Source organism: Lampetra planeri, chromosome 60 (genome assembly GCF_965212315.1).
Source record: "Lampetra planeri chromosome 60, kcLamPlan1.2.h2, whole genome shotgun sequence".
Lineage (NCBI taxonomy): Eukaryota > Metazoa > Chordata > Hyperoartia > Petromyzontiformes > Petromyzontidae > Lampetra > Lampetra planeri.
The window spans coordinates 5797458-5814772 of NC_136166.1; the positions used below are offsets into that span (position 1 = coordinate 5797458).

General features: G+C 54.1%; 1 protein-coding gene across 4 annotated transcripts in view; it reads right to left on the reverse strand.

Moving 5' to 3' along the window:
* Positions 1-16679, reverse strand: part of RFXAP (regulatory factor X associated protein) — a 41134-nt gene extending 24455 nt beyond the window's left edge. Inside the window, exons 1-3 of one of the 4 annotated variants that reach the window (XM_078618927.1) lie at positions 16616-16679; positions 12522-12648; positions 10890-11373 (exon numbers count right to left, since the gene is read on the reverse strand). In XM_078618927.1, coding sequence (XP_078475053.1) covers positions 10890-11357 — 468 coding nt within the window. In that variant the 5' untranslated portion in view covers positions 11358-11373; positions 12522-12648; positions 16616-16679. The other 3 variants (XM_078618925.1, XM_078618926.1, XM_078618928.1) reach the window with 3 other exon arrangements.
* Positions 16680-17315: the final 636 nt, after the last annotated feature.

Consider the following 17315-nt stretch of genomic DNA (forward strand, 5'->3'; position numbering starts at 1 on the left):
ACGCACCCAGACACACAATCACCCAGTCACCCAGTCACCCAGGCACACAATCACCCAGTCACCCACGCACCCAGACACACAATCACCCAGTCACCCAGTCACCCAGTCACCCAGGCACACAATCACCCAGTCACCCAGTCACCCAGACACACAATCACCCAGTCACCCAGTCACCCACGCACCCAGACACACAATCACCCAGTCACCCAGTCACCCACGCACCCAGACACACAATTACCCAGTCACCCAGTCACCCACGCACCCAGACACACAATTACCCAGTCACCCACGCACCCAGACACACAATCACCCAGTCACCCAGTCACCCACGCACCCAGACACACAATTACCCAGTCACCCAGTCACCCACGCACCCAGACACACAATCACCCAGTCACCCAGTCACCCACGCACCCAGACACACAATCACCCAGTCACCCAGTCACCCAGTCACCCAGGCACCCAGGCACACAATCACCCAGTCACCCAGTCACCCACGCACCCAGTCACCCAGTCACCCAGACACACAATCACCCAGTCACCCAGTCAGCCAGTCACCCAGTCACCCAGACACAATCACCCAGTCACCCAGTCACCCAGTCACCCAGACACACAATCACCCAGTCACCCAGTCACCCAGGCACCCAGACACACAATTACCCAGTCACCCAGTCACCCACGCACCCAGACACGCAATTACCCAGTCACCCAGTCACCCACGCACCAAGACACACAATCACCCAGTCACCCACGCACCCAGACACACAATCACCCAGTCACCCAGTCACCCAGGCACCCAGACACACAATCACCCAGTCACCCAGTCACCCACGCACCCAGACACACAATCACCCAGTCACCCAGTCACCCACGCACCCAGACACACAATCACCCAGTCACCCAGTCACCCACGCACCCAGACACACAATCACCCAGTCACCCAGTCACCCAGTCACCCAGTCACCCACGCACCCAGACACACAATCACCCAGGCACCCAGACACACAATCACCCAGTCACCCAGTCACCCATGCACACAATCACCCAGTCACCCAGGCACCCAGACACACAATTACCCAGTCACCCAGTCACCCAGACACACAATCACCCAGTCACCCAGTCACCCAGTCACCCACGCACCCAGACACACAATCCCCCAGTCACCCAGTCACCCACGCACCCAGACACACAATCACCCAGTCACCCAGTCACCCACGCACCCAGGCACCCAGACACACAATTACCCAGTAACCCAGTCACCCAGTCACCCACGCACCCTGGCACCCAGACACACAATTACACAATCACCCAGTCACCCACGCACCAGGGCACACAATCACCCAGTCACCCAGTCACCCAGGCACCCAGGCACACAATCACCTAGTCACCCAGTCACCCATGCACCCAGACACACAATCACCCAGTCACCCAGTCACCCAGTCACCCAGTCACCCAGGCACACAATCACCCAGTCACCCAGTCACCCAGTCACCCAGTCACCCACGCACCCAGACACACAATCACCCAGTCACCCAGTCACCCACGCACCCAGACACACAATCACCCAGACACCCAGTCACCCACGCACCCAGACACACAATCACCCAGTCACCCACGCACCCAGGCACACAATCACCCATCACCCAGTCACCCAGGCACACAATCACCCAGTCACCCAGTCACCCACGCACCCAGACACACAATTACCCAGTCACCCAGTCACCCACGCACCCAGACACACAATCACCCAGTCACCCAGTCACCCACGCACCCAGACACACAATCACCCAGTCACCCAGTCACCCAGTCACCCAGGCACCCAGGCACACAATCACCCAGTCACCCAGTCACCCACGCACCCAGTCACCCAGACACACAATCACCCAGTCACCCAGTCAGCCAGTCACCCAGTCACCCAGACACACAATCACCCAGTCACCCAGTCACCCAGTCACCCAGACACACAATCACCCAGTCACCCAGTCACCCAGGCACCCAGACACACAATTACCCAGTCACCCAGTCACCCACGCACCCAGACACGCAATTACCCAGTCACCCAGTCACCCACGCACCCAGACACACAATCACCCAGTCACCCAGTCACCCACGCACCCAGACACACAATCACCCAGTCACCCAGTCACCCAGGCACCCAGACACACAATCACCCAGTCACCCAGTCACCCACGCACCCAGACACACAATCACCCAGTCACCCAGTCACCCAGTCACCCACGCACCCAGACACACAATCACCCAGTCACCCAGTCACCCACGCACCCAGACACACAATCACCCAGTCACCCACGCACCTAGTCACCCACGCACCCAGACACACAATCACCCAGTCACCCAGGCACCCAGACACACAATCACCCAGTCACCCAGTCACCCACGCACACAATCACCCAGTCACCCAGGCACCCAGACACACAATTACCCAGTCACCCAGTCACCCAGACACACAATCACCCAGTCACCCAGTCACCCAGTCACCCACGCACCCACGCACCCAGACACACAATCACCCAGTCACCCAGTCACCCACGCACCCAGACACACAATCACCCAGTCACCCACGCACCCAGGCACCAAGACACACAATTACCCAGTCACCCAGTCACCCAGTCACCCAGTCACCCACGCACCCAGGCACCCAGACACACAATTACACAATCACCCAGTCACCCACGCACCAGGGCACACAATCACCCAGTCACCCAGTCACCCAGGCACCCAGGCACACAATCACCCAGTCACCCAGTCACCCATGCACCCAGACACACAATCACCCAGTCACCCAGTCACCCAGGCACACAATCACCCAGTCACCCAGTCACCCACGCACCCAGACACACAATCACCCAGTCACCCAGTCACCCACGCACCCAGACACACAATCACCCAGACACCCAGTCACCCACGCACCCAGACACACAATCACCCAGTCACCCAGGCACCCAGGCACACAATCACCCAGTCACCCAGTCACCCAGTCACCCACGCACCCAGATACACAATCACCCAGTCACCCAGTCACCCAGGCACACAATCACCCAGTCACCCAGTCACCCACGCACCCAGGCACACAATCACCCAGTCACCCAGTCAGCCAGTCACACAGTCACCCAGACACACAATCACCCAGTCACCCAGTCACCCAGACACACAATCACCCAGTCACCCAGTCACCCAGGCACCCAGACACACAATTACCCAGTCACCCAGTCACCCACGCACCCAGACACGCAATTACCCAGTCACCCAGTCACCCACGCACCCAGACACACAATCACCCAGTCACCCAGTCACCCACGCACCCAGACACACAATCACCTAGTCACCCAGGCACCCAGACACACAATCACCCAGTCACCCAGTCACCCACGCACCCAGACACACAATCACCCAGTCACCCAGTCACCCACGCACCCAGACACACAATCACCCAGTCACCCAGTCACCCACGCACCCAGACACACAATCACCCAGTCACCCACGCACCCAGTCACCCAGTCACCCACGCACCCAGACACACAATCACCCAGTCACCCAGGCACCCAGACACACAATCACCCAGTCACCCAGTCACCCACGCACACAATCACCCAGTCACCCAGGCACCCAGACACACAATTACCCAGTCACCCAGTCACCCAGACACACAATCACCCAGTCACCCAGTCACCCAGTCACCCACGCACCCACGCACCCAGACACACAATCACCCAGTCACCCACGCACCCAGACACACAATCACCCAGTCACCCAGTCACCCACGCACCCAGGCACCCAGACACACAATTACCCAGTCACCCAGTCACCCACGCACCCAGGCACCCAGACACACAACTACACAATCACCCAGTCACCCACGCACCAGGGCACACAATCACCCAGTCACCCAGGCACACAATCACCCAGTCACCCAGTCACCCAGTCACCCATGCACCCAGACACACAATCACCCAGTCACCCAGGCACACAATCACCCAGTCACCCAGTCACCCAGTCACCCACGCACCCAGACACACAATCACCCAGTCACCCACGCACCCAGACACACAATCACCCAGACATCCAGTCACCCACGCACCCAGACACACAATCACCCAGTCACCCAGTCACCCACGCACCCAGGCACACAATCACCCGTCACCCAGGCACACAATCACCCAGTCACCCAGTCACCCAGTCACCCACGCACCCAGACACACAATCACCCAGTCACCTAGTCACCCAGGCACACAATCACCCAGTCACCCAGTCACCCAGTCACCCACGCACCCAGATACACAATCACCCAGTCACCCAGTCACCCAGGCACACAATCACCCAGTCACCCAGTCACCCACGCACCCAGGCACACAATCACCCAGTCACCCAGTCACCCACGCACCCAGGCACACAATCACCCAGTCACCCAGTCACCCAGGCACCCAGGCACACAATCACCCAGTCACCCAGTCACCCAGTCACCCAGTCACCCACGCACCCACACACACAATCACCCAGTCACCCAGTCACCCAGGCACACAATCACCCAGTCACCCAGTCACCCACGCACCCAGGCACACAATCACCCAGACACACAATCACCCAGTCACCCAGGCACACAATCACCCAGTCACCCAGTCACCCAGTTACCCACGCACCCAGACACACAATCACCCAGTCACCCAGTCACCCAGTCACCCAGGCACACAGTCACCCAGACACACAATCACCCAGTCACCCAGTCACCCAGTCACCCACGCACCCAGACACACAATTACCCAGTCACCCAGTCACCCACGCACCCAGACACACAATCACCCAGTCACCCAGTCACCCAGTCACCCACGCACCCAGTCACCCAGTCACCCACGCACCCAGACACACAATCACCCAGTCACCCAGTCACCCAGTCACCCATTCACCCACGCACCCACGCACCCAGTCACCCACGCACCCAGACACACAATCACCCAGTCACCCAGGCACCCAGACACACAATCACCCAGTCACCCAGTCACCCACGCACACAATCACCCAGTCACCCAGGCACCCAGACACACAATTACCCAGTCACCCAGTCACCCAGACACACAATCACCCAGTCACCCAGTCACCCAGTCACCCACGCACCCACGCACCCAGACACACAATCACCCAGTCACCCAGTCACCCACGCACCCAGACACACAATCACCCAGTCACCCACGCACCCAGGCACCCAGACACACAATTACCCAGTCACCCAGTCACCCAGTCACCCAGTCACCCACGCACCCAGGCACCCAGACACACAATTACACAATCACCCAGTCACCCACGCACCAGGGCACACAATCACCCAGTCACCCAGTCACCCAGGCACCCAGGCACACAATCACCCAGTCACCCATGCACCCAGACACACAATCACCCAGTCACCCAGTCACCCAGGCACACAATCACCCAGTCACCCAGTCACCCACGCACCCAGACACACAATCACCCAGTCACCCAGTCACCCACGCACCCAGACACACAATCACCCAGACACCCAGTCACCCACGCACCCAGACACACAATCACCCAGTCACCCAGGCACCCAGGCACACAATCACCCAGTCACCCAGTCACCCAGTCACCCACGCACCCAGATACACAATCACCCAGTCACCCAGTCACCCAGGCACACAATCACCCAGTCACCCAGTCACCCACGCACCCAGGCACACAATCACCCAGTCACCCAGTCATCCAGTCACCCAGTCACCCAGACACACAGTCACCCAGTCACCCAGACACACAATCACCCAGTCACCCAGTCACCCAGGCACCCAGACACACAATTACCCAGTCACCCAGTCACCCACGCACCCAGACACGCAATTACCCAGTCACCCAGTCACCCACGCACCCAGACACACAATCACCCAGTCACCCAGTCACCCACGCACCCAGACACACAATCACCTAGTCACCCAGGCACCCAGACACACAATCACCCAGTCACCCAGTCACCCACGCACCCAGACACACAATCACCCAGTCACCCAGTCACCCACGCACCCAGACACACAATCACCCAGTCACCCAGTCACCCACGCACCCAGACACACAATCACCCAGTCACCCACGCACCCAGTCACCCAGTCACCCACGCACCCAGACACACAATCACCCAGTCACCCAGGCACCCAGACACACAATCACCCAGTCACCCAGTCACCCACGCACACAATCACCCAGTCACCCAGGCACCCAGACACACAATTACCCAGTCACCCAGTCACCCAGACACACAATCACCCAGTCACCCAGTCACCCAGTCACCCACGCACCCACGCACCCAGACACACAATCACCCAGTCACCCACGCACCCAGACACACAATCACCCAGTCACCCAGTCACCCACGCACCCAGGCACCCAGACACACAATTACCCAGTCACCCACGCACCCAGGCACCCAGACACACAACTACACAATCACCCAGTCACCCACGCACCAGGGCACACAATCACCCAGTCACCCAGGCACACAATCACCCAGTCACCCAGTCACCCATGCACCCAGACACACAATCACCCAGTCACCCAGGCACACAATCACCCAGTCACCCAGTCACCCACGCACCCAGACACACAATCACCCAGTCACCCACGCACCCAGACACACAATCACCCAGACACCCAGTCACCCACGCACCCAGACACACAATCACCCAGTCACCCAGTCACCCACGCACCCAGGCACACAATCACCCGTCACCCAGTCACCCAGGCACACAATCACCCAGTCACCCAGTCACCCAGTCACCCACGCACCCAGACACACAATCACCCAGTCACCTAGTCACCCAGGCACACAATCACCCAGTCACCCAGTCACCCAGTCACCCACGCACCCAGATACACAATCACCCAGTCACCCAGTCACCCAGGCACACAATCACCCAGTCACCCAGTCACCCACGCACCCAGGCACACAATCACCCAGTCACCCAGTCACCCACGCACCCAGGCACACAATCACCCAGTCACCCAGTCACCCAGGCACCCAGGCACACAATCACCCAGTCACCCAGTCACCCAGTCACCCAGTCACCCACGCACCCACACACACAATCACCCAGTCACCCAGTCACCTAGGCACACAATCACCCAGTCACCCAGTCACCCACGCACCCAGGCACACAATCACCCAGACACACAATCACCCAGTCACCCAGACACACAATCACCCAGTCACCCAGGCACACAATCACCCAGTCACCCAGTCACCCAGTTACCCACGCACCCAGACACACAATCACCCAGTCACCCAGTCACCCAGTCACCCAGGCACACAGTCACCCAGACACACAATCACCCAGTCACCCAGTCACCCAGTCACCCACGCACCCAGACACACAATTACCCAGTCACCCAGTCACCCACGCACCCAGACACACAATCACCCAGTCACCCAGTCACCCAGTCACCCACGCACCCAGTCACCCAGTCACCCATGCACCCAGACACACAATCACCCAGACACCCAGTCACCCACGCACCCAGACACACAATCACCCAGTCACCCAGGCACCCAGGCACACAATCACCCAGTCACCCAGTCACCCACGCACCCAGATACACAATCACCCAGTCACCCAGTCACCCAGGCACACAATCACCCAGTCACCCAGTCACCCACGCACCCAGGCACACAATCACCCAGTCACCCAGTCAGCCAGTCACCCAGTCACCCAGACACACAATCACCCAGTCACCCAGACACACAATCACCCAGTCACCCAGTCACCCAGGCACCCAGACACACAATTACCCAGTCACCCAGTCACCCACGCACCCAGACACGCAATTACCCAGTCACCCAGTCACCCACGCACCCAGACACACAATCACCCAGTCACCCAGTCACCCACGCACCCAGACACACAATCACCTAGTCACCCAGGCACCCAGACACACAATCACCCAGTCACCCAGTCACCCACGCACCCAGACACACAATCACCCAGTCACCCAGTCACCCACGCACCCAGACACACAATCACCCAGTCACCCAGTCACCCACGCACCCAGACACACAATCACCCAGTCACCCACGCACCCAGTCACCCAGTCACCCACACACCCAGACACACAATCACCCAGTCACCCAGGCACCCAGACACACAATCACCCAGTCACCCAGTCACCCACGCACACAATCACCCAGTCACCCAGGCACCCAGACACACAATTACCCAGTCACCCAGTCACCCAGACACACAATCACCCAGTCACCCAGTCACCCAGTCACCCACGCACCCACGCACCCAGACACACAATCACCCAGTCACCCACGCACCCAGACACACAATCACCCAGTCACCCAGTCACCCACGCACCCAGGCACCCAGACACACAATTACCCAGTCACCCACGCACCCAGGCACCCAGACACACAACTACACAATCACCCAGTCACCCACGCACCAGGGCACACAATCACCCAGTCACCCAGGCACACAATCACCCAGTCACCCAGTCACCCAGTCACCCATGCACCCAGACACACAATCACCCAGTCACCCAGGCACACAATCACCCAGTCACCCAGTCACCCAGTCACCCACGCACCCAGACACACAATCACCCAGTCACCCACGCACCCAGACACACAATCACCCAGACACCCAGTCACCCACGCACCCAGACACACAATCACCCAGTCACCCAGTCACCCACGCACCCAGGCACACAATCACCCGTCACCCAGTCACCCAGGCACACAATCACCCAGTCACCCAGTCACCCAGTCACCCACGCACCCAGACACACAATCACCCAGTCACCTAGTCACCCAGGCACACAATCACCCAGTCACCCAGTCACCCAGTCACCCACGCACCCAGATACACAATCACCCAGTCACCCAGTCACCCAGGCACACAATCACCCAGTCACCCAGTCACCCACGCACCCAGGCACACAATCACCCAGTCACCCAGTCACCCACGCACCCAGGCACACAATCACCCAGTCACCCAGTCACCCAGGCACCCAGGCACACAATCACCCAGTCACCCAGTCACCCAGTCACCCACGCACCCACACACACAATCACCCAGTCACCCAGTCACCTAGGCACACAATCACCCAGTCACCCAGTCACCCACGCACCCAGGCACACAATCACCCAGACACACAATCACCCAGTCACCCAGGCACACAATCACCCAGTCACCCAGTCACCCAGTTACCCACGCACCCAGACACACAATCACCCAGTCACCCAGTCACCCAGGCACACAGTCACCCAGACACACAATCACCCAGTCACCCAGTCACCCAGTCACCCACGCACCCAGACACACAATTACCCAGTCACCCAGTCACCCACGCACCCAGACACACAATCACCCAGTCACCCAGTCACCCAGTCACCCACGCACCCAGTCACCCAGTCACCCACGCACCCAGACACACAATCACCCAGTCACCCAGTCACCCAGTCACCCATTCACCCACGCACCCAGTCACCCAGTCACCCACGCACCCAGACACACAATCACCCAGGCACAAAGCACGCCTCACTCAGTCGTGGCGGCATGGAAGGCATTTCCACGCGATGATGACGATGATGATGACGAGCCAATGTGTTGGGCTATCATTTGTGGCCAGGTGGCTTATGGGAAAAGTGCTGCGGAGCTGAGCAGCCCTTAGGGGCAGTCCATAAATGACGTCACGCACCTGGGGGGGGGGGGGGGTGAGACATTTGTGACGATGTGTGACGAGGGGGGGGGGGGTGTTTGAGAAATGTGACGTCACGTAAAAATACGCAACTTTAAATAAACATAGAATTGTTATAACAACACTAATTGTTCGAACAACACTCCTACGGCATCAGAGTGCAGCGCCACATTAAATACGCACTACAATGACAATAGTTTAAAGCGATTTGAAGCAAGTTTTATTTTCAAAATGGAAATATGGTTTGGGGGGGGGGGGACAGAGCTTTATAACGTCACATTTGAGGGGGAGGGGGGTCTGACTTTTTGTGACGCCGTGTGACGAGTGGGGGGGGGTTAAAAATCGTCCAAAATCGCGTGACGTCATTTACTAAGACAGGCCCTGGCGTGAAATGCAGATGTTTGCGGCTGCCTAACGCAATGTATTGGGATGCCGTTGAGCGCAAATCTTTAAACGAAACTGAACGTTTTATTTTACATACCGAAGGCCCAACCGAGAAATGAAAGCTCGACGAACCAATCGCACTTCGAATACCGCTCACAACCGACAACAGTGGCCTTTTGGCGTCATCTGGTCCAACACCATGTGAGAATAGGCTCTAAGCAAAGCTGTCTCGGGTGTGGACCAATCAACTTCAAGGACAGTGCATACATTATCAGAGTTGTGTTTTTTGTTTGCATTACGACATCAGGTATTGTGGTCAATGCAAACATGACTCCTTGTAAAAAAAAGTGTAAGTTTTGTTGCCAGATAGAAGGGTAAAAAACCAATTATCATATTTTTTACTGGCAAATGAGGTTCCAATTGTGAAAATTCTTACCCCGAGCTCTCATACTCTGATGGTGCATTGTCCATGAGTTGTGCGCCTTTTTGCGTCATCTGGTCCAACACCATGTGAGACTAGGCTCTAAGGAAAGCTGTCTCGGGTGTGGACCAATCAACTTCAAGGACAGTGCATACATTATCAGAGTTATGTCTTTTGTTTGCATTATGACTGCAGGTATTGTGATCTATGCAAACATGACTCCTTGTAAAAAAAAAAGGTGTCAGTTTTGTTGCCAGATAAAAGGGTAAAAAAACAATTATCAACAGTGGAGAATATTCGAACCGGGTACTGGGCCTCCCCTAGGTCGACTCAGCCCCAAAGAAGCCAGCCTCCTAAACCGCAGACCAACCTTGCCTCCGCCGCCGCCGCTCGCTCCGCCAGCCGAGAAATTCTTCTTGGTCTTGAACTTGGCCTTGTACGCCTTGTTCTTGTGCTTCTTACACATCCATGCCGCGTGGTGGTGGTGGTGGCTACCGGTGGCGGTGAGCTGCCCGGCTTGCCGCGCGGAGCGAGCCGTCGTTTCGACGCAGCCCTCGTACGAGCACCGTCGCAGCCTGGGCACCTCGTCCTTTGCGGCGTCCACCTCCTCCTCCTCCTCCTCCTCGTCCTCCTCCCCTCCTCCTCCTCCGACTGTCACGTCCCCTTCGCTCGCGCTCCCCGGACTTTCGTGCGTTGCGTCGTCCGTGGACGCGGGATGCACTCCACCGCCCGGGCTCGCCGCTCTGCTCTGGTCCGAGCCGCTGTCGGAGACTCCTGCTGCTGCTGCTCCTGCTGCTGCTGCTGCTGCTGCTCCTGCTGCTGCTGCTGCTGCGCTCATGGTCGGGGGTACGGCCCTGCGACACGAGTGGGCCACGCGTCAACATTTGTCGCTCGATGAAAGGGGGCGACGACACCACGCGGCTTCGCTGAAGACGTGGACGCATTTGCGGGAAAAGGATGCCGTTGCCGCCTGCTGCCTGCCAAAGATTTTTTGAGTCCGGCTTTCCCCCCCCCCCTCCCCCCCTAATCTTTAATGATTCGCAATGGAGTGGTCTGATGGTTTTTAACAAAAACACGCGGTCACTATATATATGCAACAAAAAAAACCTGGTCTCTTTGGAAAATAATGAATCGTGGCATTTTAGCTGCTTATGAGGGGCGTTTCAGGCCACCTTGGTCTGATGTAGCCAAACCGTGCACGCCAATTATTCAGCAAAGGTATTAATGCAGCGGCGACACATTGACCTCTGACAACGTCTCGTGCGCCAAATGAAGTCGCCAAATGATGCTGGCCATTGAAAGTGCTGATCTCACGCGGGAAGAAAAAAAAAAACGACATCCCCCATGATGGCACGCTTTAGGGTTCCATTCGTAGCTACTAATATTTGTACCCAAACTTTTTTTTTTCCCTTCCCCAGGACACTAATGGGGACGTCCGCTGCGTCGCCTGGGAGCCAATTTGCCAAGAGAGCCGGACAATGGAGGGACGGGGCGAGGGTGAAAAGCGATGGAGCAGCACAACGAGTCTCAAGGGGCTGGGCAACCCACAGCCACCAAGAAAAATTCGCATCGATCTTTGGAAAAGAAACTCCCCGGGCTCACAAACACACACATACGTGCACACACGAGTAAATGTTATGCAGTCTACTCTTGGTCTTCAGCCTCACCTTACCATATTAATAAAAAAGTATGCCGTTCCTGGCCCTTCCCCCCTCAACCATTATATATACGGGGTAGTATTTCTTGTGAGCTCTCATTTACTTGATACAGCTGTCGTGGCTGTGACGGTTCCACCTGAAGACGGAGGCTTGTGTTGCTTCCGAAACGTCGTGAATTTTTTAAATTTGTTTTATTTTACTTTTATTAATTAAAAAAACTGTTTTACCTACTTGACTTTACCGAAAAAAAACTTAAGAGTATGGCCAGCTTCCGTGCGCGACAACGCACGAGCGAGACTTGGGTTTCGATCGGACGCAGCAATTACTTTGCCGAACGATCTCACCGTTTCGAAGAGCCAACAGCAGGAGATCCGTGCCTTGGGGGTTGATCTTCCACGAAACCGCTCACGGATCCGTCCTAAATCGCATCAACCACTGCACAAAACCGTGCCGGCAGTCGACGCAGATGCCCTGGTGATGCACAAAATGGAAAATTAAAAACTCTCCGGTAGCAGTGTGGCGACTGCATTTCCTGTCAACCTCCTATCACCTTATTGCAGACCAATTCAGATCGTGTTGGTCACCCCGTGTCCCTTATGAATCCCAACGTTCATCCTACAAAGTTCCATTTTTTAAATCCTTTATATTAAGTTCGCTTGCGCGCTTACGACCGTGCAAATCTTTCGGTCGTTTTTTTAACCCACTTCCCGTGATCCAATCGAGCTGACATTTTCCACACAGACTCGTTGTGCGTGACAATTAATTTTCGTGAAAAAAAAATTCCTAAATTTTACACTTTTTAGGGAAAAAATTATTATATGTAATTACCAATTGCTTAATGGTGGCAAGCAATCATCTGACCCATAGGTGGCAGCCATCTCAAGCCAGAGGACGAGAGGACTCTAGCCGCCACGCATATAAAGGATTTATAGTGAAAAACTTTGTTTTTACGGGTTAATTTTTTGGTAAAGTCACGTAGATGAAAAATAAAATAAATTAATTCATGACGTTTCGGAGGCAACACAAGCTTCTGTCTTCATGTGGAATCATCACAGCAAAATTACTCACTTCATACAGTAATTTTGATACGGTAATTTTGCTGTGACGGTTCCACCTGAAGACGGAAGCTTGTGTTGCCTGCGAAACGTCGTGCTTTAATTTATTTTCATTTTATTTTTTACACCTACGTGACTTTACCGAAAAAACCAAAGAGTATATAGACCCATGCAGTCACGAAAACTTCAAATCTATAAAAAAAAAGGCACCCCCCGAAAAATAGATAGCTCGTAGAGCCAGACCAGGGGACCACAGGAGGTCTTGGGGCCTCGATTATAAGCCGGTCGTTGTCGCTCACAAAGCACACGATGAGCCTTAATTTTGGAGCTTTCGTGACTGCAGGAATTATTCTTTGGTTCTTTCGGTAAAGTCACGTATAAAGATAAAATAATAAATTAAATAATAGCATACTACTACGTTTCGATTGCAACACAAGGCAATCGTCATCAGGTATAAATGAATGAGCGACATAAAATCTAACCAGAAAACTCTAGACAGACATGTAAGCAGACAGATATCACCAAGATACACATAGAGAGAGTAACACAGGTACAGAGAGGGAGATGGTCTCTGTGGCGAGGCCCTAAATAGACAGAGGCGGGCGGAGGCAGAGAGAGGGAGGGGGTTAGAGAAAACATTTACATGCCAATGAGTACGAAGAGACGCGTAGTAAAGTACGCAGGCTTAGAGGGAGAAACGAACACACTAAAATTAAACAACCTATCAAAGTATCGAAATGTTATGTAAAACGACACACAATTAACGCATAGCCTGGTCGATTACGTATTTCGAAGATTTCGATTGCAACACAAGCAGTGCAGTGCTCATCGGAGTCACGACAATTGTCGAGAGAGACCCGAGCTGTCAGCAGGTGACGGACACGCTGTGATTACCTGTGCTGCATTTTTGCACACTCCTGTCTGAGATTTTGCTGTAATGTCTGTTGCGGTAATGCTCTGTGACCCCGTGCCCCCCACCGACCCCCCCCCCCTACCTTAACATCTCGTGAAATAAGTAATATTTAAAACAACTTGAGTAAAAATACGCTTTTATGAAATGTACTTGTAATGGCAGAACTCAACGACTCCAGGAATTGGCCCCGAAGGTTGCCACAACGTAACGGACCGTGGCCAATAAGACCCAAGCCGACACATAACGTGTAAAAAATAATGTTTTAAAATATATATTTCTTATTTTTAATGATAGAATATAGTGTTGTCGTCGGTAAGACACAAGTATACCATGTTTGCATTCGATACCACATTGGGAAGTGGGTTAAAATTGCGTCACAAGATTTGAGGAGTTAAATGAAAGCGTGTAATATAAAGAGCTTCACTGCTCATCGGATTTGCTCCTCCAGTATAGACACAGATACCCATCCTGTACACGTACATTTCAATTGAAAGCTTTCGTGACTGCAGGGATTCATCTTCTTGGTTCTTTCGGTAAAGTCACGTAGAAGGGAAATAATAAAATAATAAAAAATAAAACATAATAAAATACAATTCTCACGACGTTTCGGCCACAACGCAAGCAGCCGTCCTCAGGTGAAGACCAGGTCTGTCGGGGAGACAGCGTCTCCCTGAAAACGGCTGCTTGCGTTGTGGCCGAAACGTCGTGAGAATGATTTTATTATGTTTTATTTTTATTATTTTATTATTTCCCTTCTACGTGACTTTACCGAAAGAACCAAGAAGATGAATCCCTGCAGTCACGAAAGAAGCTTTAAATTGCAACACAAGCGGTCTTCTTCAGGAAACAAACCCGTAAAAACAAAGTTTTTCACTCTAAATCCTTTATATGCGTGGCGGCTAGAGTCCTCTCGTCCTCTGGCTTGAGATGGCTGCCACCTATGGGTCAGATGATTGTCTGCCACCATTAAGCAATTGGTAATTAAATATTTAATTTCTTTTCCCTAAACAGTGTAAAATTTTGGAAATTATTTTTCACGAAAATTAATTGTCTGGCACAACGAGTCTGTGTGCGAAATGTCAGCTCGATTGGATCACGGGAAGTGGGTTAAAAAACGACCGAAAGATTTGCACGGTCCTAAGCAAGCAAGCAAGCGAACTTAATATAAAGGATTTAAAAAGGGCAAAATATAAAAAATCTTGCACTCACGAACGCTTCCAAGCCACGAAAGTTACCGTATTGTGCAGCACACAATTACGGATTAAATAATTATCGTGTTGGCGAAAGAGTACAGAACACACAAAAACGCTTTGGTTCTTTCGTTAAAGTCACGTAGGTATACAATCTATTACATTAAATGTAAAAATAAAATTAATTAAATGTAATGTATTGATTTTATACCGACGTATTGATCCCTGAAATCACGAAAACTTCAAATCTAGATTAGTACACGAGGGGGTGGATGGACCCAGTGGCGATGTTTACTACTAACACACCTCGCCGGGTTATCGATTTGAGGCTGAGGCGACCTAGGCGGAGGCCCAGGAACCGGTTCAGAGAATTATCGACAACCTGGTTATCTGTGGGAATCGAACTCGGGCGCTAATCGCTGCACCACCGCTCCCACAAAGACAAAGATCCCCCGTGTAGCCTGTGGCGATGTTTACTTACACACCTCGCCGGGTTATCTATTTGAGGCTGAGGCGACCTAGGCGGAGGCCCAGGAACCGGTTCAGAGAATTATCAACAACCTGGTTATCTGTGGGAATCGAACTCGGGCGCTAATCGCTGCACCACCGCTCCCACAAAGACAAAGACCCCCGTGTAGCCTGTAACAGTCTGCTGGGGCAAGTGCCGTCACGCGGAAGGGATTTGGGGTTCCCTAGCAATAGAACCCGACCGCCTTTGTCTCCCCCGGCGACGATGTTGTTACATACCGCGCCAGGTCCTCGTTTGAGGCCGAGGCGACCTAGAGGGAAGAAACGCGGGGGGGGGGGAGAGCCCCGGTTCACGCGCACTGTACCGCGTACTGTACAGCGTACTGTACAACGCACTGTGCCGCTCACTGTACCGATCATATGTACTGGAAACTGTACTCACTGTACCCCCGCACTGGCCCCTCACTGTACCCCGCACTGTACCCTCACTGTCCCGCTCACTGTACCACGCACTGTAGTCAATGTACCCCGCACTGGCCCCTCACTGTACCCCGCACTGTACCCTCACTGTCCCGCTCACTGTACCACGCACTGTAGTCAATGTACCCCGCACTGCCCCCTCACTGTACCATCACTGTACCCTTCACTGTACCACTCACTGTACCCCTCACTGTACTCACTGTCCCCTCACTGTACCCGCCACTGTACCCCTCACTGCACCCGCACTGTACCCCGCACTGTACCTGCACTGCCCCCTCACGGTCCCCCTCACTGTACCCGCACTGTACTCACTGTACCCGCACTGTACTCACTGTACTCGCCTGGGGTGTCGCGCGCGCGACCCACGTGGACTCGCGACTCACGCCGGCAAGGAGCTTCTCCACTTGGTTCTCGACACGCAGATTCGCCATCAAAGCACCACCCCCCCCCCACATCAATACATTCCCTTCGAGTTTACTTCACGTTCGCTAACAAAAAAAAAACGTGCGCGTTTAAAATCGGCGTCTCTATAGGACGCGAACATCGGCGGAAGTTTTACATTTTTTAGTTTTTAATTTAAATTTCTCTCTCGCTTGCCCGCTCGCGAATGTGCGCGTCGCGAAACCCGCGGACGAGTTCACGTGGTTCGCTGCTCGCTATTGCTTCGTTCATGGACACGTTCAAGCATCTCGGATGGTTCGTTTTGCTGCGATTATTGCATTTTTATCGCTATTGTTATCATCGTTGCGTACACACAATGTGCAACTTTGCATCGTACACATGTACGGTGCTTGCGTGACGAACACAGCGTTTTTATTGCATGTGCAGTGTAACACATCTTACACGCGGTTTCACACACGCAATGAGTTTGTGTCAAACTTGGTGTGTGTGGATTGTGTTATATCTATATACACGATTTGTACTCGTACATGCTATGCTGGTGTGTAAGATATACACGCTTATACTGCACGCTTATTCATAGTGTGTACACTGCACTCAACATGCATAAACTATACATTACACAATGTCTAC